General features: G+C 38.6%; 1 protein-coding gene and 1 long non-coding RNA gene across 4 annotated transcripts in view; one reads left to right on the forward strand and one right to left on the reverse strand.

Annotated features, from left to right (window-relative positions):
* The window catches only part of MOCOS (molybdenum cofactor sulfurase), a 204132-nt gene that overhangs the window by 171950 nt on the left and 5970 nt on the right, over positions 1–26212 (forward strand). The window contains exons 9-14 of one of the 3 annotated variants that reach the window (XM_015854272.2): positions 6181–6343; positions 10968–11049; positions 14645–14769; positions 15375–15480; positions 18921–19053; positions 21334–21438. In XM_015854272.2, coding sequence (XP_015709758.1) covers positions 6181–6343; positions 10968–11049; positions 14645–14769; positions 15375–15480; positions 18921–19053; positions 21334–21438 — 714 coding nt within the window. Of the gene's footprint in view, positions 1–6180; positions 6344–10967; positions 11050–14644; positions 14770–15220; positions 15355–15374; positions 15481–18920; positions 19054–21333; positions 21439–26212 lie in introns of those variants that run through there. The other 2 variants (XM_015854273.2, XM_015854275.2) reach the window with 2 other exon arrangements.
* LOC107309450 lies at positions 4868–18924 on the reverse strand. The gene is made up of 3 exons (XR_001553183.2): positions 18018–18924; positions 6862–9306; positions 4868–5059 (listed from the first exon to the last, which is right to left on the reverse strand). It is a non-coding gene; the product is annotated as an uncharacterized LOC107309450 (long non-coding RNA).

Consider the following 26212-nt stretch of genomic DNA (forward strand, 5'->3'; position numbering starts at 1 on the left):
CAGCTGTTCTGAACAGAAGAGAGTGAGGAATTGAAGCAATGTCTACTGAAAGATCAACAAAACATCCGCATTTCTAAACTTGGTTTGCTTATGATGTTTTTAATTCAGAGTCACGGTCTTGAGCATTAAATGAGACCTGCACAAATAATTTTCCACCCTTTATTAACCTCCCACTAAATCAAACCACTTAAAAATCAAAGTAATCATGTGAGAGTGTTTTAACCTTTGTTTAAATGTTGCAGTTATTACAGCTATATTGCAGAAGCCCACTACAGAAACTGCTGAAATGTGTCTTAGCAGTATTTGGGTCCCTTTGGGGTCAAATTCTATTTTTAACATGCAGGCTGTGTTACGGGATACATACCGCAACACTCAGTGCCAGGAAGGCTTTGAAGTAATTGTGCCCAGGAGCAGGTAAACCGTACCTCAGTGTGAAAGACAGCTCTTGTTTTCCCAAACTGAGCCAGTTTTCCTCTCTTCGTGCTCTATGAAGGGAAACTTCTCTAGGTAATAAATTCATAAAAAGCTGGTACTCCCTGACAGACAGAATTGCAGTTTTAATGGAGGAGGAAAATCCCCATGCATAATTCTTGTGCCAGGTATGTGTTAATGGGCACAGCATGAAAGCAGAATTCGTCTTACCTGACCTTATCCCTCTAAAGTTAGGTATTATTCTGTAAGCAGGAAGAGATGGATAAATCATCATAAAATAGGCATTTGCAGTAGGAAAAAGGAACTGTTCCTAAATATTTCTATCATCTCTTTTCATTGACTACAGAAGGTATCAATGCAACTTGGACTGGATAGGTAGCAGCTATTACTAGGCAATTTAAATAGTTTAAAAGGGCAAATATTAAATTTGGAGCTGTATGAGGTTTAGGTTTTCATGCCTAAAAATATTTTTGAAGTCTGGTGTATTCTGATTTGATATTTTTTGGTAATGAAGCATCAGCTGTATTAAAGCCCAGTAGCTAAGCATCGTCACAGCCTGTACTGCCAAAGGGTAATGCCCAGTGAAATGTATGTTAGCTATAGTATACAATATTCAAAAGGACTGAAACTTCACTATGGATAGGATGCAGTTCTCCTCTTCTAAGAACATGTTTTGTACATTTCTATTTAGTCCATAGAAGATTACAGTAGAAGTTGAGTTAATGGATTTGATTAAAAATGGATTTCAGTGCATGAGGAATACAGGCCAGGAAGTGAAGTTGAAAGTATATTGAAACATTCTATGATTTTCAATACTGAAGTAAGCCAGAATAGAAAATGTGTTTGCTTATGTGATCATCTTCCTGTCTTCATATTTTTGTTCCCAGAAGTCAGAGTGGCACTTCTAGATCTGTCATACATTTATAAGCAGATTGAAAGTTCTGCCAACCTGATTTTCTGCCTGTAAAAGAGGTAAATATGGCAGCACACAGCCCACCACTTGTAATAAGCATTAAAATTCAAAGGCAGTAAATCCCATTCTCACCCAAACAGTGACTTAGTTTCTTCCCTGTGGTGAAGAGCAGAATAGAAAGCCAGAGCTGCCAGAACCCATACCACCAAATGTAGAGTGCATCGTCCTCCACAATACTGTGTACACCATTACTGCAACTTCAGCCTACATCACCTTGGAAGGGAAAAATAACCAATAACACACGCACTGGAATTTGAAGCACAGCGTGATAGAGAAACCTTACCGCAATTAAATGGAACCAAGTCCTGAAAATCATTTTGCCTTCTAAAATAGTGATTATCCTAAGATCTCTAGGCTTTACCATGAAAAGGCTGATTCCAGTAGAAAATTATTACTTTGTTACTCTCTTTGTCATACAGGCTTCACACTTAATACTTTACTATCCCTTCACTTTAGTAAATCCATAAACTTCTGAAGTAATAATCAAGAAGCTTGTAGTTTCCATGGTCTTCAGACAGAAGCCAAGAACTGAAATTCAATTTCATGGATTAAATTTAAAATAGCATTAAATGTTTTGCAGTTGTTGGAAAGTTAGACAAGTAATTCCTGTTAAAATTTGATGTCTATATTTGTGAGTAGCTGCAAGCCAGCTGATGTGAAAAAGGAGTTTAGGTATTAGGCTGCAATAAAATCACTCATCTTGTACTTGGATACTTGAGATTGGAATCTCAGATTTGTAAGTTCAAGTTGCAGTCTTCCATCTGATGTGATAGGTCAGACCTTCAGCATGCCATGTAAATGGACTTTATTAGGGAGTACACGGTCAGATGTGTTTGCCTAAAATTAAATGTTTAGTGGAATATTCCATCGATGTGTGCAAGACCTCATGCATCTGCCTGTTAAGTCTGCCCCTCAATTTGTTGGTTGCAGTATAGATGACTTAATTAGTGATGGAAGGACAAATTCAAGGATGTGAGTGCGAGCTCACACCTGTTTCATCTCCTCCTTGGAGTCAAATCATCTCCACTTTACCTAACTATGAGCTAAAACTGTGTTTTAGTGTGGGAGGTGCTTGATCTCCAGTGAAAATGAGAGCACAGAGTGCTTTGGCATCTGGCATGATAAAACCTTGCATTAAGGTATTCAGCCTACTGCAGACTGGTTAGCTCCTTCTGAGTGCATGTTTCATGAACTTTTCCTGGCCATAGTTCTGTCTCTGTTCAGTTGGCTTAGGAACTAGAGGGCAGAATATTCTAGCTGAACATCTGAAATGTGTATTCACTTCCCTACAATTATTTTATTAAATGGAGAGAAGCAGAAAAGAGGAGTAACCTCTGTCTCTGACCACATTTTTCTTCTTTTCCAACATAAAAAACATATTTTAAACATGCATTTTTAAACATGAACATCTCTCATGTCAATGAATTTTGCATAATTACATAGTGCAGCGTGCCCAGTAAAAAGGTTAGGACTTTAAACATTAATAACTTTATTATTCTTGCAGTAGAATTCAGAAGATAAAAATTGCATCTCAACACAGAAAACAATTAGCTTATAATCTAAAATACAATGCAAGTTCTTAGTGATCAGTAGATAAATTATATGTAAGACCACTAGCACTTTTAAACTTGCATAATTTAAAAGCTGTTCAATGCTTGCTTTAATGTGCCTGAAAATTGTATTAGCTTTCATGATGGAACTATGGAAAAATGCAGCCCAAAACACTTTACAGAAAACTCTGAGCAAAACAAAAGCATGGTTTTAGAATGAAAATATTACCAAAAGAAAAATTGCTAAAGAAGAAAGGATAATGCAATGTATTGGTTGTGCTTTGTGCATTGAGCTTATAGGTATATTTGAATGCTGTATGATTAGCTCACCTGCCATGCTGGGAATGAAGTCGTACGCATGCAGTAATCAGTAAAAGCATGGTGTCCATGCTTCTCTCTGTCCTCCCCCTTCTAATTTGCCTAAGTAGAGTAGATGGTCATACAGCTTTAGGAAAAGTGTGTAATACACAATTGCTTGTTATGATATTGGTTAGCCTGTTTTATTTCACTTCACAGTAAGCTTTCCTGGCTGCTTTTCTTTACTCTTTTAGTTACCTGATTACAGATATTTAGCACTGTTTGAGTGCCCTGCCCTGTCTCCTGCTGCCTGTCCTACAGGATATACATCTCTGTGCAGCCTGTGTCTTATCAGCTGATTTTGGGCATAAATGTGGGATATAATTCATGGGAGACAAATTGAACCACTGTTATCGTGCTTCAAATGATGTCCTTTGCTTGAACTGCTCTAATTAAGTAGCATGCAATCACTGAACAATCCTTTCAGACTCCTTCAAATAATGGTGGAAGAGGGTCTGCACAGATTGAAAGCCAAAGTACTAGGGAGAATAGCAATTCCACACTCATCTCCTGTATCAATATTAGCAGCAAATCAGCTCTGACTATTTCATGATTATCTGTGACTCCCTGTTCAAGGCAGTGTACACAGTTATTTTGTTGTTGCTACTTTGATTATTGGAGCAGACATGCAATACACTAAGTTGAAATGTGGAGAGAAAGTAGGGCACTTGACAGTTTGCTCAGGACATCCCTAAGAGGCAGGGGACTTACTGCTGGGGACATTTGTGTATGATTTTTGTTATGATAGTGGGCAACCAGAGGGATGGGAAAAATGGGCTGGAGACCTTCAGTTGTGTGCTGCATTTCAGAGTGGGGCCTGGAGATGGCCCAAAGTTGAAGCAAAACAATTGAATGTTACAATTGAGTGCTAGGAATCACGTTTTTGGGCTCTTCCTTTTAGTTTATTCTCTCAATTACATCTTGCAAATCCCTTGATGATCTGTGTATCCATGGCAGGATACGTTACTGATAAGCGATCTCTGTTTTGGAAAGGAGATTTGTTAGCAGGAAATTCTTGCAGCTCTCAGATGATCACCAGCTGTTCAAAATGTATTTTGTAATCTAATTACAGGATAACCAAACAATACAGGCATCTCGAAAGGATAATTTCCAGCAAGGATAAAAAGCTGTACTTCAGTTGATACTGTAATGTTTGATCTGTGATTCTTCTCCTAAAAAAACAAAGCAAAGGTTCACGTATTTTAGGTGCTGATATAGTTTATAGAATCATGGAATCATAGGATGGCCTGGGTTGAAAAGGACCACAATGATCATCTGGTTTCAACCCCCCTGCTGTGTGCAGTTACCAACCACCAAACCAGGCTGTCCAGAGTCACATCCAGCCTGGCCTTGAATGCCTCCAGGGATGGGGCATCCACAGCCTCCTTGGGCAACCTGTTCCAGTGCGTCACCACCCTCTGAGGGAAAAAGCAGTTGCTGTGGCAATGCTGCTTCAGGTGGCATCATCAGACCTAAAGATTCCATTTTTGACTGACATTTTTTGTCTGCACTCACTTCAAAAACTGCCAAAGAACAATATAAATCATGTTGATAAAATAAATTCCTTTATTTTTTTCCACGTATGTTCTGTATTTCATACAGTTGGTAGCTCATATGATTGTTAGTGGAAGGCTAGTTCAGCTTCAGCGCTCTCAGTTTCCTGTTTCAGCACAGTTTGTGTGCCTGCCCTCTACTCTCTCTAGTCATGCTCTTGGTGGTAGTCTGTTGCTGTGAGCTCTTCCAAAACCTAGAAAAGTTTGTATGAGTAGGATGTTATGGCTTCTGTGGGGTTTTGGATAGAAAACCTGCTAAACAAAATTGTGATTTCTAATTAATATAACCAGTGCTTCAAGCCATGATTTCTTCAAGGCATCTGAATCTCTCTGTATTTTTTGCTAAAGCTGGTTAATTCATGTGTAAAGCGCTAATCTTCTCTACAAGAATTCAGCACAGTTCATCTGTAGTTAGCTTTTCTCCATATTCAACTGTGACTAGAAAGCATATCTCAGTGGAAACAATATGTTTAAATGCCCAGCTTTATGTTAAAATAATGGTATTAATATTTTAGCATTCTGGAGGAGAAAGCAGTTATTAATATTGCCCAAAGACATTACTAAAATTGCTCTCTTTTTTTCATTTTGAGATTACCATCTGTGTAGCATCAGTAACAGATGTTCTTTTCACCAGAAAAATGTACATGAAAGCAAGGACAATATGCCTATGTAGGCTATTGGAAGTAAAGAGCATTATAGAAGCAGTGGAAGAACAGCTCACAGAGAAGATCACGTTTTGTTGCAGAAGGATTTGGAAAACTATTATGCTCATAGCTAAACTTCAGCAGTGAATATTTTCTCAGAAAACAGCTCCAGTTAAAAAAAAAAAAAATAAAAAAATAAACAAAAAATAAATTAAAAAGGTGGAATTTTATTCAGAGTTCTAAATTTCATGCTTTCCTTGCTTTCTGCTTCTCTTTTTCCTTAGTTCATTCAACTCACACGACACCCCCATTCTTTGTGAATTAAAGTTGTTAAGGGGAAGAGGTCTTAGAAATGTCTGAGTATAAGATTGAAAGCACTTTTCAGAGTGTTTCATTGATTATTTACTGTATTCTCTCAGCTCTGTTAAATCAAAGGGTGTGATAATATGCAACAAATTATAGTAACTCCATTCTCTTCTGTCAGCTTCTTGCAGTGAGAACTTGAACTTTGATTTAGAGTTTCTGTTATAAAGTCTGACGTCAGCTTGCAAAAGTTTTTCTGATTTCAAAGAGTTTCAGTATTGGTTTCTTTTCCTTATATTTTCTGCACAAATGTGTAAATGCAACTAATATTTTCTAAATCTTTCCATCCCCTCCTGATGCTTTTCCAGGTTACGGAATGGCCAGTAGGAAACCAGGGCTTGCTGTATGACCGTAACTGGATGGTTGTAAATCAGAATGGAGTGTGCATAACTCAGAAGCAAGAGCCAAAGTTGTGTCTTATAAATCCCTCAATTGATCTGAAGCAAAGGATTATGGTCATTCAGGCAGAAGGTAAGTGAACAATATCCTTTTTCCGCATTTGTTTGTGATATATGTTCAACTTATATGGAGAGACACCTGTGTGCATGCACAGAAATACTGATTGCTACGTATGCATACCAGCTAAACAGATATCTTCTGCTATCAGCTGCAGGTAAAGCTGAGGCTGGAATAGCCCTGGGTAGTTTCCTAGCTTATTGTTGGGATAGGCAGAGAGCAGATAGCAAATCCATATGTGCAATAGTAAAGTGAATGCTTCAGGAAGGAAACGTGATTTGATAAACATGGAAATCCATTGACTAATCTGTCCCTCCCCATCATGAAAGAGAGTTCACCAGCCTAAAGGGGTTGTTACCACTGTGAGTGTAAAGGAACATGAGTCTAACATCAAACATCTTGGCCAATGCCCTTCCCATGTTTTGCTCTCCTTTTTCTGCCAGCAGCTATGGGACTAGAGGGGTAGACTTCAGTGGGAATTAAGATGAATTAAGATAAGAACCAGATAGTACTAAGCTTAATTAAATACTCACACTAGAAGGCACGTTTGGGCTTCTTTTGACTCATCAAAACCATCTTTATTATCTGCTGAAGGGAAAAAAAAATACAAAAGAAGAGAGAAAACATTATGGAAAGCTTTATGGAAAGCCCTTTGCTACTTGCAGATACGAATTATTTATTTTCCTAACAGAGCTATTAGCACTCAACAGTAGAACAGGTTTGTATTCCATGGATGTCATTATTAATGCCAAGTTTGCATGTGGCTGAATGGTGTTTATCATTTCCCTTGTGTCTAACATTTTCTCATCCTTTATGTCTTAACTGTTACTAATATATGTGTTCTCCTTTTCCACAGCTAGAGAAAAAAAAGGGAACTTATATTCAGATTTTTAACCCCTTATTAGGACTCCATATGAGTGGTCCTGTAACTGCAGCCTCCTTCCTGTCTGTACAGTACATTTGTTGTCCACTCTGTCAAGACAGTTAATTTCTTTTGTATGTCAGGTTTGTCAAATACACATTAGGGTATTTCTGCTATTTACTATTATTTTTTAAATACTTTTTGTGTGTTTCAGTTCCCAAACACAATCTTGTTTTTATTTAGGGATTCCAATCAAGCTCTCAAGGGGCTTTCTGCCTCCCTTACAGGCACACTCATTCCTTTCCCTCTGGAGCATTTCATTAGTGGAAAAAATTGTTTATAGCTATTTTATTTCAATATGGTTTAGTATTCCCTATCCTCTCTGTCCAACAAAATAAATTTGTCAGTGTGATTCAGTGTGACAGTAACTACTTTAATACCTTTTGCCAAATCCTTCCTGTGCTGAGACTGCTTCAGATTCTTTCTTTAACCCCCACATCTGAGCTGTCTGACAGTCAGCCCTGGATGGACAGGCAGATCCACTGCCTGACCAACCCAGTGGTGTATTGGTGCTGTCACTGCTTGTGCTGCTCTTGTCATGGCTGTTCTTTACTGTGGTAGAGGGAGGGAGTTTTTAATATTGAGAGACTGCATCTCTGGGTTTTGACAGTTAGTTTGATAGTCTGTGTGGTTGTTAGCACGCATTTCCGGTTCTTTTTGACATGAAGGGTACAACAAACCCTCACTTGACAAGACCCAGTTTGAGAAAATGGATGTTATTGTAAATCAGCTCCCAACAAGAAAGATAACTTTTTATATCTTGAGTTGGATTTGCTTCCACTGAAGCAGTTAATGATGGAACTCCCAGCAGCGCAGGGCAGGTGTCTTTATTTCCAGAAGTCATATTGCTAGAACAAGAATGAAGGAGAATGTTTTTCTCCTGCTCCACCAAACACACAAGGGCACAGACAGCGCTGGGCTGGGTCCTGACCAATAAAAACAGAATTTACTTGAGAATACATTCCTGTAAAAGGCTGATTTCTCTCTTTACATGTTAGCTAACAATCAGCATTATTCTGGCAAGTTGTGTCTTAGTTTGCCACCACATGGAGGGAGTAATTTTAAGTGCTTTGAAGGCCCTTTAAAACACTGGCATAGAAAAATGCTTGCAAAACTGAACAACTAATTGCACTTTATGGAGTTTATTCTGCCTTCAAATGGTCGTGTGTTACTGCCAATAAAAATAATAGGAATTATACACATACACTGCAGAAAGAATGTACATGAATAGTTTATATTTCAGTCTGTTGAAATAACAAACCTCTAATTTTTCTCATTGGCTGAAAATAGGAGCTATAAAGACAAGAATATTTTTTTATATATTAATACTGTGAGCACATCTGTGGATCTTATTATCAAGCAAATGACCATGGAGAATGACAGCTTTTACAATTTAGTAACTGGCAATATTCTGCTTTATTTTTTTTGCCTCAAGATAGAATAAAATTGTAATTAACAATGTTTAACTGACCTAAACCTCACTGTAAAATGTGTGTTGTTCAATAAAAACGTGATTCACTTGTTAGTTTATAAAAGCAGGGCTTTTTAAAGCCCTGAGATTCTATTTTAAGATATGTTGTGAGTATGCCTTGTTTAGAATTTTATTTTAAAAGATAGTAACACATAAAGACACACACAGTGTCCTTTGAGGTGGCTTGGAGCTCGATGATCTGTAAGGTCCTTTCTAACTTTAGGTATTCTGTGATTCTGTAATTCCATGAACCAAACTTTTCCAGAAGGAATGATGTTTATGTTTAATTATTTCAAAGTATAGAATCATAGAATTACCCAGGTTGGAAAAGAACTTGAAGATCATCAAGTCCAACCGCAGCCTAACCAGAACCTTAACTCTAACAACCCTCTGCTAAATCATATCCCTGAGCACCACTTCCAAACAGCTCTTTGTAGTGCAAGAACATTTCTTCTGTAGTACAAGAACATTTCTTCTGGTCTGTAAGATGATAATAACGTCTTCTCTTTTAGGCTGTTGCAGGCAACTTCAGTGCATCACACAGGTCATTCCAGAAGTAATGCCTCCTGATTAGTCCCACAGAAACTGCAACAGATACAAAGAGCACAATAACACCATTTGCAAGAGCAAATTCTCAGCTACAAAACACTCTTTTTCAACGCAGTCACCACCATTAGCTATGCATTTTTGCTAGTAATGAACAAGAGCCATCATGGCACACTTGTAAAAAGTTGCATTGCCCTTCAAAATGTGGCTTGTCTTTCATGTCGCTGTTGCTACTGCTGAAATGTAGTACTCACCACCTCACTGTGCTCACATCCACTGTTTGTAAGTGTCAGTGAATGTCAGTGGGTGCCATTTTTTGAATATGGAGGAATTCAGTGACACGCCTTTGCTTCATACACACTTCTTCCATATCAGAAGCCATTTTGCCAGAGTGCCCCTCTGCTGCTATCTGTTGCAAAGCAACAAAATGAAACAGAATACAGGTGGGAGCATTCAACCTCTACTGCCATACCACCGACATCCACATCTGATGTCATGGGCCAACATCATAAAATAGGAGGCAGTACTTTCAGAGCAACTCTTGTATTGCTAGTATGTTTTATTTTCCTAAATGAACGTAATTTTTCCTTTTTGCTTCTGGAGCAACATTTCCAGCTAAGTAGAGAATAGGAGTCTCTCCATACTGAAAACTTGCATGGACTGGAACTGTTAGCTGGGCTGTAGTGAATCTGAACTACATTTCATTCCTCTCCTTACAACAACATCAACAACAAAAAGATTTTACCGCGTCAGTGAGCTAATAGAGCTTAATTCTTGTTCATAGGACAAAGGTATAAGCAGGAAGTAATGAGTGAATTCAAGATGTGCTGGTATAAAACTGGAGTTCTGGAGATCAGATTCTTTGTGGGTTTGTGTTGCAGTATAATAGGAAAGAGTTGGATTCATTGCAGCCACATAGGCACACTTTGTTCATCACATAGGATTATTGCTTTCAGTTAACAAATAGCAAGGCTGTACAGCTTCGTTTTTTCCCTCTAGTAAACTACAGCAGCTATTCCATCACTTTCACTCCTTCTATTCCAGATATATAAACTATGGGGAAAAAAAATTATAACATATACCATTACCAGAGATTCATCATCTTGTTTAAACTCAGAAATTGATACATGTGAATAGTTGCCTATTTGTGGTATCTATACATTTTATCTTTACTCCAGTTACTGATGTTTAATGACATGTTGTTTTTCTTTCCATGTACAGCCTATCCTGATGTTTTCTTTTCTGTGCGCCCATCTTTCCGTTCGCTCCATCCCACTGCTCCAAAAGAAAACACAGCAGTGATTAACCTCATCTCCTGATTTGTTAGATAGCAAAACAGTGATAAACCCATGCTTTCAGCTTTCAGAAGCCATGATTGAGGCATTAATTCTGTGCCAATTATATTGCCTGAGATTCATAAAAAAAATAAAAAATGAAGTTACTCAGAGCTGAAGCGATGTATTACTTAATGTGGCTTGGGTACCAAGGTCATCTGCAGCCTCTACTCTTTGCATTATCATTTGGAGCCACCTGCAGGCAGAGAACATAATTCTAGCAAAAAGGAAGAGAGGATTTTTGTTGCACAGAATTTTGGAGTCTGCTCTGGTTGTGTACAGGTGCAAACATAGGCATTATTTTCATTATTGTATGATTCTGAGTAAGTGGTTTTTTTTAATTGGGTTTTCTCTCTACCTATCTAGGCATGGATCCAATATCTGTATCAATAGAAGAAAATATTGGAAAAGAGACTGTGATCTATGAGAGTAAAGTCTGTTCACACAGGTGAGTCAGAGCACAGAGGAATCCAAGCCAAAAATCACTGCAGTAAAACAACATTATCAGATAGACACTAAAGGGCAAAGTCCTTTAATAAAAGTGAGGGAAGATGATGGAAAGCAATAACTGTTCAATGGGTTAGGGGGCCAAAAGAAGACAGTTTGAGATAAATAATTTGGCATGAACAGCATGTCTGGTAGAAAACAGTAAGTAATAACATTAATGAAGAGGGAGTTAAATGGGAAGGTTACAAGAGACATGGCACTAATTTGAGGAAGAGAGATCTTTGTTTTGCATTTTCCAAGGATAAGAAAAGGGAAGGATGCCACCACTTGCTTCCAAGTGTCAAACAGAAACCTTGGCAGGACTCTAGAAATTCAGCTCATTCATTTGATAGTAATGATGCTGGCAGCTTTGCCTATTTCTCACTGAACTGATTCAAATTTGATAGAACCCACTGAAGTTATAAACAGCTTTTCTTTATGTACAAGCCTTTTTAATTTTGTTTTGATCATCTGTGTTGATCAGCGTCCCCTTAACATGCCTGGGGGGACTGCAGGTGAGTATTTGAAATATGTTCAGCTCTAGATCAAAAGACATAGCACTTCAGTGAAATATAACTTTATGAATAAATTAATTTCGTGTCAATGAATTAAGCATTTATCCATTACATTTTCTAAGTACATCCCATTCTCAAAAGTTGTTCTGAGTAAGTGGCAGTATTCCAAATGCCTTTCTGAAGCACATTTGCATTTATTACTACATTTGTCTTTTGGTAACTCCAACTGAAAGATTTAATTTACAGATTTCTTTAGTCTTTTAACCAATGTATGTGGGTTCTTTCTAACCATATATTTGCTTTTATGAGGGTAACATGAACAAACCATCAGAAGTCCTGGCCACTTTCCGTATGGAGCCACTGAGGAAATTATGTTCTCCTTCTTTTCCACTAGCTATTCAGATGGTGATAAAGAGGATTGTTCCCTCAGAAGTGTATTTTCCTCAGGTGGTGGAATTCACTCAAGAGTCATTTGTTTTAACCATCTGTCCCACTTCCCTTAGTGTTGACTCATCTCTAGCCTCCCCATGGTTAGCCCATCTATTACAGGTGCTGCTATAAAATAGCCTAGGTTGTCTCTTTATCCATGTCTATATATTTTGTTGTCAAACCATTTGTTACAGTATGTCTTTCATGTCAGTGACTGCTATTTTAATGCATGAAGCAGGAAATTTTTGTGGGAAACACCTTAGAGTTCTGAGGAGGATGAAAAGGTTGAAGTAATGAGGAAAGGGGAGATGCAAGACAAAGGGTGTGATAGGCAAATAAACAAGGTGGGAAATAAAGCCAAATGAGTGGACAAAATTTGTGAGGCTCCCCAAATTCTCAGAGATGCAACAACACTGATGCCAGGTTCCCATGTTTCAACAGGGAAGACTCCAGGGCCTAGAATTGAGAAACAGGAGCAAAACAGTGCTTTGCACAGACTGGAGTGACAGGGCTTTTTAGTACAATATCTAACAGCAGGCAGATGAAAGTACTCGCAGAAGCCAGTGTTAAGGTTATGGGTGCTGCAGGAAACCCTAAGTGCTCAGGGTTAGTGCTCTGCTGAAATAGCAGGAACGCAGACACAATATCAAAAAAGTCGAGGGAAGGATATTTATGATAGAAGAAGACAAAGGTGTAGTTGAAAACAAGATGAACTGAGGCTGTTATGGGTGAATATAAGTATTCTATCCCTTGGGATCAATATTCAGACTTCATCTGTCCTTGTTTCTTGTTCTATAAATTACCTAGCCAGAGGGACCAGCTGTAAGGCACTGAAGCTGAATGACATAATAGTGAGATGAGTGGGGAACTGAAGGCAGACTGCAAGTAAAATCTGAGGATGAGGCCCCACTTTATAAATTGTTTGACATGTGCCAAATGAAATGTAATGCCAGCAGATGTAAAGTAATACTTGACAAAAATAAACACAAACAGAAAATTAGTAGACTTGAACTACAACAGAAGAACTTTGAAAAGGACTTTGAAAAGACAATGGTCCCTGCTCAGAAAATGGTCAAGCAATAATGGAAAGCAATCTGAAAACCTTGGAGTCTTGAAATACAAAAACCACATGATGACATTTGATGAAATATTCAGAATGCTGTGCATCTCTAACTCAGCCACTGTGACTCAAAAGAGAAAGCAAATAAAAGAGGGCCAAATTTTCATCCTGATTTATGCAGTATTAAGTCCCAGCAGGCAGGTAGGCAGTTAGCTCACCAGAAAAATGAAATACCCCTAGCACCTCTGTTTGGGTGGAAAAAAACTGTTTGGGAAATTTGTTTCACCTGTACTGTGATCATGAAAGATTCATGTCTCCTCATTAGCTGCCTTCTCCCTAACACAGTGAGCAGCAAGGACGTAAGAATGGCTCACTTCAGGTTATGGATATCATGTGGAGATTCACCTTTAGTCCCCAGTTCTAGCTACAGTGCCACAGTACTGGTTTTTCATTTCATCTCTAGGACATCACTGACTAAAATTAGCTGGTGGGCATCTGTCCAGTCTCAGACTAGGGAGAGAGATGCTCAGCTGCATCTCAGTCAAATTTCAGAACAGCACAGCTGAAGGCGCATCTGATCCCTGCAGGATTATAAAACCTCTTGATATCACTTTTCCTGGCTTTCTACCTGTGTAACTTGATTGAACACACAGAACATTTCATAAAGCCAAGCCAATTCCTCTCTCAATCCTAGGGCTTAGCATCTTTTACCATGTGGAACTGTTTTCTTGTTTCACAAAGAAGAGGGTAACCATTCAGATCAGCTTTTTTTGTCTGGGTAGGATAGCAAGGTGAGCACAGGACCACTGCTACTTCACTTTCCTTACTACAAGAATCCTGCATGAGAATCTACATTCCTCTCATCTATTCGTGCTATTTAACAGTTAAACATCAATCAAAATGCAGTTAAAAACACCCCTGGAGTACGAGTCATCCCATCCCGCAATCAGATATAGATGCAAAGTACTTATCGCTTTCTATTTTCTGTGAGGGGAACCCAGACAACTAGCTAAATCTAGATGCCCCATTTTTATACGATTGAAATTAAGATGGCTCTAGGCTGAGGATGTTAACTGCAAATAGGTCTGGTCCGTGTACTTCCTGAAATGAGAAATTCCTAAAAACCCTTCTAGTAGAGCTTAGATCCAGGTAAAGAAGGCCAGCCTTGCATAACTGACTAGAAAGATTACTAGTAGTAGGAACCACCTTTAGGTTGAGTAAACCTACTACTTGGTCTCTACTAGTGAAGTAAAAAGCACATACCTGAGAGTAACTTGTTCATAACACTTCACTGTAATGCTTCAGTATGGACTACCAGTTACTGTACCTCTAAGTCATTGTCTTGAGCACTACAATTATATAGTAGTTTATTCTGCAATAATTGCTGGTTTAATACTAAATTAGATCTCATGAATATTAAGACTAACAGAGTAACGCTGAGGAAATTGGGAAATGAAATTATGTAGAATAAACATCATTGTCATCTGTCTTCAGTTTTGCAAGTTAATGTTTTGGCAGTCGGATTTTGTAAAGCTTCTCCATTCTCATGATAGGGTGAAAACATATGACTGTGGAGAAAGAACTGCTGGCTGGTTCTCTGCATTTCTTGGTTATCCGTGTCGCTTGATAAGACAAAGCCCAGACAGGAAAAATGACATGCAACACAAAAATACAAAAGGTTTGTTGTCAACCTTAAAAAAAAAAATAGTGTGGTACCTCACTTAGTAAATATGGAGTCACTGACTTCACACTGAGTATAAAATTTCCTTGATAAAAGGGGAATATGTAATATTGATTTAGTAGGCTTCTATGGGTAAGTTTAACCTGTACTCTGCTTTTTCTGCCCTTCTCTTGCTTTCATCTGGTGAAAATGTACAAATACCTCCATCTTCCTTTTTTATCATCACTACGATGATTTTATCTGGAAATCCAATGATCATTTTGAGAAATGGTAATGAAAAATCTATAAAAAGAATGTATTTTTCTACTTCTTTTTTTTTTTAATAAAAGCAAACAAATTGAAAGAGCATTGAAAACCCATATATATTGCAGTTGTAAATTATTTTAAAACTGGTAAAATCTCAGCTATGTGTCAGTTACTAAATGCATTGTATCATTACAATTTGCAGTTTTGAGAGGATTTCTGGAATCTTTCCTTAGTGGCTGGAGCACCGAGAGAAATGTTTTAATGAGAAAGAATAAGAAGTCAAAGGAAAAATGAAACTGCTATTATAGTCTTCCTGATTATCCATCATTGTATAATATAGGATTGATTTTTGGTAGGTCTGACATGTGCTACAAGCATCTCACTCTCTCTTGTGAATGAAGCTCAATACCTTCTGATAAATGCAGCCAGCATTCTGCAGCTGAAAGAACATGTTACTGCAAGGTAAGATTCTTTTGTCTTCAAATATCATTCAGCTGCCCTGGATTCCAGAATTTTGCCAGAAGGTACCAATACAATTGCTTTATCTCAAAATTTAGAGGCACGTACTTTTCAGTGTTCATCAAATATATAGATACTAAACTGCTATGATTAATCACTCCTGAAATGCTTTTGAAAACTTGAGTTAAATACTCGGGTATAAACTGCCTATCAGTCATCTTCAGGAGAACCTTAACAAATCTCTTGGTAGTTGATCTGATGGTAGGGGACCATTAGGAATCAGTCAAATTCTGTTTGTGGAAAGATCGTGAATAAGTTAGTTTTCCTTAACATAAGTAACATGTTAGATGAAAATATAAAGTCTTGTTACTTACTGAAATACTTCTCCCTATAGGAAAGCTTTAGATTTAGATCAAGCATTCACAATAGAAATATTTTAGAACTATTTTCAGGACTGTGCTTACTTTGTTTATTTATTGAATTTAATATTACTGTAAAAAAGTGAGAAGGCAGCAACAACAAAAAAAAAAAAGAAGCACAAGCAAAAGGAGGACATGGAACTTTGGAACATGCAATGTCAGATGATCTACTGTTTTTGAACCTAATATCTTGCAGCATTGTCCTCAGTACAACATAATCTCCTTTTTCTCAGAGGATGCTCCAGACATGACTGGAACTGCCACTGGGCCTGAGAAGTATTTTGCTTCTCAATTTTCAGCACAGGCTGAGGACCCCTCCTAATTTTGCCATACTGTGCCATCTCAGTATGCTGAGGAAATTAATTCAGCATAATAGAATCGTAGAATTATTTGTGTTGGAAGGCACCTTTAAAATCATCTAATTCCAACCTCTCTGCCATGTGCAAGGACACCTACTGTCAGGCTGCTCAAAGCCCTGTCCAGCCTGGCCTTGAACACTTCCAGCAATGTTCCATCCACAGCTTTTCTGGGCAATTGTTCTAGTGTCCCACCACCCTTACAGCAAAGAATTTCTTCATAACATCTAATCTAATGCCTATTTATTTATGTACATCGCCATCATTCTTTACTGCTACTCAGTCATTGCCTTACAAGCTTCCCAAATACTGAACTATGCAGTAAACTCTGAAGAATCTGCATATAGGGTTATTTTATTTTATTTTATTTTATTTTATTTTATTTTATTTTATTTTATTCAGAAAATAGGAGTTAGCATCTTGTAATGTAAGTTTATTTTTGTTTAATGGGAACCTGCTAAGATTTATAGAACCCTTTCAATCTGCAGTTGAATTTTAATAGTTTCTTTTCGTTTGCATATTCTGTAGTAAGTGAAAATTAATCTTCACCTTTGCACTTGGCTCTTGAAAGGTAATCTAAAACAGTAACAGCAATTTAATTATAAATTAGAATGTAAGGTGCTGATGGAAAACTATGTGTGTAAAGAGACATCCACCTCGGCTGTTGCCTTTAGAGGTTACCTCCATAAAAATCCTCATGATTTGGCCTGCTCAAATGTTCCTGATAGAAATATTCTGAAGGTGCAAATAATCATTTTCAGTTTCTGTTAAATATATGGAATGCTTTCTGCACTGCAGGGCCCTCTGCTGTGGAAAGTTCTAAGTACTCAAGCTAACTTTGGTAAATTACATTGATTTTCACAACAGATCCATGCTGAGATTAACAGGATGAAGATGCTTCTATCCAACTGATTCATGTTTTTAGAGAGAGGAAATAACAGAAATTTACTCAGATACATGCTGTTAAGTAGTTACATGCAGTTGTGAGGACTGGGGATTAATGTGGGAGAGTCAAGTATTTTGGAGGTGAGACTGAGCAGATAGAGGGACAGTAAGAGTGTGGGCATTGGAATCCTGAAAATGCAGCATCAAGGACTGGAAGTTAAAACTAGAAATAGTTCTAAGCAGCTGGTTCAGAACACTATGAACTCAGCTCTGAGGTTACCAGGGCTTTTGATGCACCCCTTGATACCAGAGAGGGTGGCAGGAACTCATCTGTCACAAAGTGCATTGAAAACTATCTGTACACAGCACTCCTTTCTGCCAGGAGTCAAGACAGTCCACAATAAAATCAGGAAACAAAAGGGTGTAACCAAACTGTTTCATAGCTAATTGCTATTGTCCCCCATAAGTCTCAGCATCAGCGCAGTCTGCTCTTACCTACTGCAATCATGATAAGCTCTATCTCAGCCATGGGATTGCTCGTGGGATCTCCAGTGAAATCTTCAGCCCTGCAATTTCCCACTGCACTTTCTATCCCCAGGCTGTTATAAGCCTTGTGAACAGTGAAAGTTTGTTGGAGCCAAGGTTGACACATTTGTCTGCTAAAGAGGATCATCTAGACTGTTTTAAGTAAAATCGAGCTCTTGTTCATGTAGTAGACCTATTCCGCCAAGACTGCTCGATGGGAAGACTTTTCCCCATGCATTGAGTTTGCTTTTTTTTTTTTTTTTCCTTATTTTAATTAGAACACAAATTTCAAAATGTTTCTCCTTTTTTAAAACTTTTTCTTTTTCCAAAACAGAAACATCATTGCACTACTCACCCATTATGATCTCTGCTGGAGTGTGTCATGTCCAAAAGTTCTCAGAACACAGCTGATGAAACACTGAAGATTGTTCATGTCCATCGTTGCTAGCGCAAAATGAAATGCTCTTTCCCACTAACAGTGGTACTCAGAGAACCTCCCTCACAAATTTTAGGGCTGTCATTTTTTATGGTACTGGTAGAATTCTCTTTTGGAAGGAGAATGAAGAATCCAAAGGTGCAGCCAGCTTTCTGATATTTATATGCAGTCTGCTGCTCTGTTTCCCACGTATATGTTCTCAGCACTGACACAAATCTGCACTCTGGCAGTTCTAATGCTTGTGAAGAGGTGGAGATATCTCCACACAGAGATTAATTTTTTTTCTAAACATCTGTCATTTGGTGCAATCTGCTGCAGCCTACAGATAAATAATAATATGAGGAATACATTCTTTCATAAAATGCCTTCACTGGCCTTGAGCATCTGCTTGTTTTGTCCCTTTTTCAACTACAGCATGTGCAGAATATGCTTGTATTTGCTTTCTTGTTAGAAGCATTTAATCAGTCAAGTGATAACTTAGTCAAAAGATCTTTGTATTTGCTACCATTACCCTTGCATATGACTGGTAAAGAAGTTTTTTTCATATACATTGTTTTTAATTGCTTCGTGTTTCCCTGCCTTATTTACAGTACTTTAAAGTTACAGCTCTGAAGAAGCCACTTAGTTGATTGCAAGTTATAATAGAATACTTTGTGCCTCTTTTATTGCCTTTGTAATAAAACTTGATCCAAGTTATTCTGGAAAAAAACATTTGATGAATTCTATTAGCCACTAGCTTCTTACAGCACAAAAATCTATTGGAGAACTATTGCAGAACCCATTAATTAAGCTTACCTTTTCTCTTTCATTGTGAACCCTGAGATACAGATTGAAAGAGCCATTGGAAATAGAGGAATTAATCCGACGTTTCCGTGCCAACATTGTCATCAGTGCTCCAGAATCCTTTGAAGAAGAAGAGTGGGCTGAGATCTCAATAGGTTCTCTGCGATTTCAGGTGCAAACTCATCTCCACTGTTTAAAGTCTTATTCTGTCACAAAGCTGGAGATTTATCAGTTCTTGGAAATCTTTGACTTGAACATGGGCAGCACAACTTGTGCAGGTGAAATTTACAAAGTGCTAACAAAACCCATGCTGTGACCCCTGGCTAACATGCTGCAAAGTGATTGAGTGGTTTTGATGTATTTCTTTTTTTCAAATTTCATAATTCATAACATTTCCCATCTCCATCCAGCTGAGGCAAAAATAATCACTGTTTTAAGGTGGGGATTGCAGCAAATATTGAGCAAGCACGTAACAAGAGAATACCAGCTGCTCTTAACTATGATAATCTAAAAGCAGTCTCAGATTGCTAATCATCAGTCATCGTACTGATTGCCGGAAGCCTGAACATGAATACCAGTGAGTGATCACTGCCTATTGCCCTCTGGTGTATACGTCTTAATCTCCATTCAATACATGTTTCTAAGTCTAGCCTTAGATAAGGTTGTTTTTTTACATTATGCTTTGTATCATACCTCACAGTGTGATGTGCTTTGAGCTGTAAGGAATGCTAACAAGTCAGACTTTGCTGGCAATGAAATACTTTTAAGAAAAACTGTAAGCAAAGGTCCACGAAGAAGCTACACATGAAACCTAGAGAAAAGATGAATATATTTGTTACATGTTGTACTGAATTTATCTCATTCTTAGATGTGAAATATATATTTGTAAATGCATTGCCAAGGATGTGAAAGAGCAATTCACTGTTTGCTAAGGGATGATAATGAAGGATGTGAATAAGAGAAGTGCTAAGGCCAGATCTAGAAGCTGAGATAGAAATCATTCCTAATTGTTTCTAGTCAGCATACTCTAAGAAATGGAAAGGCTATTTTTTCAGTAAGGGTGGAAAATATGACTTCTCTTTTCTTATGTGTACTTTGATCAGTAAGCTGCAAAGTGAGCTGAAGAAAATTGAAGAAAAATTTCTTCAGGTCTTTGATGCCAGAAACACAATAGAATACAGTGTTGAACAAAGCAAAGTGGGGTAAAATATTTTCTTATCTTGTGTTGTTTTTCTTTTAACCGAATATTAAAATTGTTGCAAATCGTTGTGTGAAAAAGTGGAACCAAATGTATGGTTTTAATGGCTACACTGAATAGTTGTACTTACAGTTCTAGGTGTATATCAAAGAAATAAAATTGCACTTCGGAACAACACATAGAAATATTTGCAGTGTAAGGTTAAATTATTTGCCCTATTCAAATTTTATAACAAATTATACAAAATGAGAAAACTTATTATTTTAAGGAACAGTTATTTTCTAACATTCAGAGCTTTGCTAAAGCTTGGCATACAGTAGTAAGCAAAGCTCTTCTTCATTTTAATCTTCTAGAAGAAGCAATTAATGGTGAATTTTTTGTCCACCCTAAAAATGCACCCTATGTCAAACAGAAATTAACTTTAGGAACAGTGCTCTGTATTATATATGATGTTAGACTTGTGGATCTCAGTATCCTTTCTGATGACAGATTTGTGAAAATTCACATTTTACATTCTGTTTATCTACAGTTTCCATACGTATAAGAAAGTGTATGAGATATTGTGTATTTCAACTGCACAGAAACAATGCAAACCAAACCCAGTTAGTTTAGCTCCAAGATAATCAAAGAGTCACAGAATTGCAGGCCCTGGAAAGGACCTCAAGAGATCGTGTCTAACCTCTCTGCTAAAGCAGATTCCCTCCAACAGGTCACACAGGCAAGTGTCCAGGTGGGTCTTGAGTATCTCCATGGAAGGAGACTCCACAACCTCTCTGGGCAACCTGTTCCAGTGCTGTGTCACTCCCTTACTGTAGAGAATTCTTCTGCCTGTTTGTATGGAGCTTCCTATGTTCAAAAAAATGAAATGAAAAAAAAAAAAAGTCTTCTGGGTAAATCCTGAGCACTCGGCTTAATTTTAAACTCAGTTCTTCTTTGGACAAGTACTCCTGCCAGCTCACAGATGAAGTCAAGCCATTGAGAAATACAAATATGATGTTTTTATTTCTCTTGGAAAGTTTTCCTTAAAAAGAAAGGAAAATAAAAGAAAAAAGGAACTAAAATTTCAGCAAGACCTTTAAAATGTACCTACATGAGGTGAGCAGCACTGACCCCTTACATAATTAAAGCCTAAAAGAACAAAGAAAAATTATGTGGAAGACATGTTTTTATAGGATTATGCTGTCTGTCAGCTTCTACTGTTCCATAGTGTACTGTTTTGATATAGCAGTGACCCTTCTTTAACGGAAATTTCAGGTTGTGGGTCCGTGTACCAGATGTCAAGTAATCTGCATTGATCAACAGTCTGGGGAACGAAACAAAGAATTTCTGCAATCTCTGTCTGCTGCCAGGGGAAAAAAGGTCAGTACATTGCTCTGTAAGAGCTGCACAGAAAGATGTAGCGCATTGCACGCATAGTGGAATACCTGCTGAGAGAATACTCACTGTTAAGTTCTTCAGCTAATCATTATCATTTGTTTTTTCAGTCAAAAGAGGATGGACTCACAAGCCAGATATGATATGGCTTATTTCCAAAAAATGCTCAAAGTCTCTTTTAATCAGAAACATGGCTACTAATGTGCATTGTTTTTCACTGTGCTTGCTTTTATTCAGTATGTACCGCTTTACAACATGTTTGTTTTGGTCTTGAAAAATATGAGACAATGTGTTGATGTCATTCCAGAAGAGAAATGTGCAGAAAAATCACAAAGTGCTTGTGACAATACAATTAGCTCTTGAGACTAAACATTACTCATGCAGAGAGAAAAAGGCTTGGGAAACCCAGAGCAGACGTGAATATAATCCAAGTGGAGAGTGACTGATCGGGAAAGTGAGTGAGGTATAGGTTAGAAACACAGACACTGGTTTGGAGTTGTTGGGTTTCCTCAGGTTGTATTACTTCTTGGAACAGAGAGTGCTCAGACAATGGCTAGACAGTTTGGCATCCCAAAAGCTTCACAAGTCTCGGAAGCATTTTTTAGCTGAAAATCCTTACTCTGAATTCACTGATTGATGTTAAGCTTCTGTAAAAGGGAAGGCAGTCAGCGCCAATAGCCTCGCCAATAGCAACCAGACACCAGAGACTGTGCACGGCATGGAGACAGAGAAATAACGAACAGGTTGCAAATTATTCACCCAAACAGAGCACAAACAAGTTACAAATAATGCATTTTTTGTTTAAAAACAAAACAAAACAAAATTGATGTCTCAGTGACTCACTAAGCAAACAAAGAGCAACATGTTCAATGAGTGTTATCCTTGGGGAATAGCCCTGCCAGCTCCATCCTGGAGCCAGCTGCCTGGTGCAGAGTGAGGTGGGGAGGGGCGAGCAGGTCGAGCTGCCTGCTGGCACTGCTTCTCACTGGCCTGAGACAGCTTGGGGCTACACAGCAGGCTGGCATCCAGGTTGCTGCAGCACATATCATAGAATCTTGGCTTGGGTTGTGAAGTACCTTGAAGACTATCTAGTTCCAACCTCCTGCCATGGACAGGGCTGCCCCCCACCAGCTCAGGCTGCATAGAGCCCCATGCAATCTGGCATTGAACGTCTCCAGGGATGGAGCATCACAGCTTCTCTGGGCAGCGCCTCACCACCCTCTGAGAGGGTGTATGTTGCTTGTGGGATGAAAACCTGATTGTAGTGGGTAGCCTAAGAGTGAGACCTCTCCAGGTAATGGTGAAGCACAGCTGGAACATCTAGAACACTTTCTGGGTTGGGATGCTATCCAGCTGCCACATGGGGCAGGGAGGGTTTTCTCTCCTGTGTGGGTTTTGGTAGATTATAATTGACAGCCAATGTAGAATGTTAATCTGTGTTTGGTGACCTCTTTATGTGGCAATGACACCTCAAAGACACAGCTCCTCAGGAGAGGCACAGCATCTTCTGTGTGTTTCCCACAGCAGAGATTAACTTCTCTTTGGTTCTGATTAACTTTGGCAATGCAAAGACTTCCTTGTCCTAGAACCACAGGACTCATTCATACAGAATTAAGGCAAAGAAAGAAACCCAGCCTCTTGAGAGCCTGGCATCAAATAAAAGGAGCAGGACATGGCAAGGGGCTGCAGAGCACCATGCTGCTATTCACAGCAGAGCAGTGCTTCCCTTCTCTCAGTTATGCAAAGATATCCACACTGCAGTGAACAAGGCCATCAGCTTTTTATTTTTCCCAGCTTTCAGCCAAAGATTACTCTCAGCATTGTTGGCAGAAGGACTCTTGTGAACATGCCCTGCTCTGCATAAGGCCAAGTCTTCTGGGTATGCCTGACAGCCAAGTGAAGTAATCTGAACTGAATGGGTTCGTGAAGACATCATAGCCCACCCCTCCTCCAAGTCATCTGTGGGGTGATGGTCACCAGCTGCTTATCAGTCAGCAGCACCTGAGGACTGTGGCATCTGCAGTGTGATAGGCAGAGCTGGCAGAGAACGTTCATCTAAACCTTGCACAGTGCATGGTTGGGAGGGAGTTCCTGTGGCTTTGCTAAATTGCAGAGCTAATCCCTTGGTGACTTATGTCTGTAGCAAATGCTTTTCTGTTGAGAGTTCATCTACCAGACATCTCTTTAGATATTTTTTGTCATTAAACACAGATTCAGTGAAGGAATTTAGCAGTGCTTGTTCTCAGCTGTCAGTAACACAGAACTACAACAAACAAATGCAGCAAGTACGATTTAAGCTAATTTCCTAGTACTAGGGTAACTAATAGTTTTGAAAAGCTGTTATAGTTACTTAATACCCAAAATGTTAAGGAACTTCAAGAACAACATAAAGAAATGTTTGTAAGAGTTGGGTTAATATTTATTTCTGAAATGCTATTTTTCTCCACTCCTCTGAGACTCTGAGCAGATGCTGCTCCAAGCTGAAATATTGAGGCTCTGCATGGATGGATTATTGCTGAAAGTCAGAACCACATACTGTAATTAGCCACACAAGTAGTTTGCATGTTTCCTAATAAGCAAACAGCACAGCGATGAAGCCCAGCCAACTACTTTCTACCAAACCTTCTTTTGCATTGCTTGAAATAAAATGCAGTGACCTCTGCAAAGCAAACTCAAATTCTGCTGCCGTCGGTTCTGAAGAAACATTCATTAAGAATTCCTTCTGTAATTTTGGACTGAGAAGGAAGAAAACAAGCTTTCCTTCTGTGCCAGAGCTCACTGTTACGGCAGGAGGCTCCAAAAGGCTAGATAACTGCATTAAGCAAATGCTGTAAAAATAGCCACATGCTGTTTCACATGCGTCACCACCTGATGCAAAAGGAACACAGGCAGAGAGGAGAGAACACTGAATTCTTGCCTATCCTCTGTGTTTTTCAGATGCACTTTAATGCTAACAATAGTGTAAGCCTTGTGGGTAGATTTTCAGCAGTGCTATGAACTAGGACTTGCTGTCAGGGTAGCAAAGGGAATAGCATTAGCAGTCTGCCTCAGCGTAAGTATATGGAGAAATCCATTATGGTTGTATACACCTTTCTACACTAAAATATTTGTGTTTTTTTCCTCTGGGCTGTTGATCCCCTTTTATATATCTCACTGAGCCTGGGAGAGCTTCCATCCCTGCAGAATTACGTACAGGTCCTTTGGACTGCTTGCTGAAACCTCAGCAAGGAGAGCAAGTGAAATCTCTTATCTGATGCATCATTTTGCTTTGCATTGTGCAGTGCTTTCTGTCCAGATCAGGAATGCTTGCAAACGCTGACTGATGTACGAAATTGGCAGACCTCTGAAATAATATGGTTCTCTATTCTCAGGGGTGGCTGAACTGGGAAATTCATTTATTTAAGGTAGAGAGCAAAAAAAGATCAGTTCTTGTAGAAACTTCTGCTGTCCGGGTATTTTCAGTAAAAAAAAGGTGTTTGGTTTTCTTTTTGGCTACCAAGTTAAAGCCGTCCTTTCTTTCCAATATGAAAAATCAGCATGTCAAAAGTAAGTGCTTCCACTCCCCTGTTGTGTAAGACTTTACAAATGAGCTTTGGTGAATCCAGAGCTAAAAGAATATCTTTACATTAAAAATAGATTAGATAGATAGATAGATAGATAGATAGATAGATAGATAGATAAATCAGGTTTAATCATGGCATCTTCCACATCTTTGTGTGAGAGGGAGGTTATCTTATATGAATGAACAGAAGTGAACATAAATTTATCTGTTAATAGAAAGCAGCTGAGAGGTACATCCTGTACATCCAGGGGCAAAATCCAGAGCTCATCCATCCAAGGCTAAGTGTTTGCATGCCGTATCATTTCTGTGCTCATTAAACCTTCTAGCAGGGCACTTTCCCCAGCAGATGCTAGTCTGAATTAACCAATTGCTTAGGAGCTGTATCTTAAGGGCATCACATCACAGCTTGTGTCAGGTGTAGCACCTCACATTTCATCCTACAAAAGGAGATGCTGTACCCAGGAAATTTCTCAACCAGTAAATATCCAAGAAGTGCATATTTTTATTGTTGCTCCAGTAAATGTATTTGAATCAACACGCAAGGATGACAGCATTTCATAACTTCTCCTTTCAGTGGGTGTGATGACTATCATATGATTCACTGTTGGCAAGAATGTTTTATCTTTTTATTCCAGCAGTGAAGTGTTGCAGTTTTACTGATGGGACAGCTTTACATGAAGTTTAAGAGCAACAGGCCCCTACTGCCACCTGTATGGACAGAGCAGCACAGCTCACAGTCTGACCATCTGCTCTGGGGATGCTGTGTGCAGAATGGATGCCCTTGAAGTCAGGAGAGGGTAGTGAAAACACAGAGGCATTATGCAGTTCATCATAATGACTCTGCAAGCTGTAATCTCTGGGTCTGAAAGTCTCTTTTCAGCACTGAAATTGAAGAATGGACAATTTTGTCTTTTTTCTTAAAACAGAGTCCAAAAGGCAGGATGCACATTTTTTGTGATTGTTTGTTGTTGTTATTGTTTTGGTTGCTCGGGTTTGTTTTTTTGCTAAGTCAATATTTGTAATTGCTAGAAAAGCAAGGAAATGTTCTTAAAAGATACAAAATCCATTTCTGATAATCACAAGCTAAATTCCGGTCATTCAGAGAATAAAGATTGCAGCAATGCAAGTGATATTACAGGAATACGCTCATCTGAGTAGGCCTAATAATGAAATAAGTATACCATCAGTATCAGTATC

Source organism: Coturnix japonica, chromosome 2 (assembly GCF_001577835.2).
Source record: "Coturnix japonica isolate 7356 chromosome 2, Coturnix japonica 2.1, whole genome shotgun sequence".
Taxonomy (NCBI): domain Eukaryota; kingdom Metazoa; phylum Chordata; class Aves; order Galliformes; family Phasianidae; genus Coturnix; species Coturnix japonica.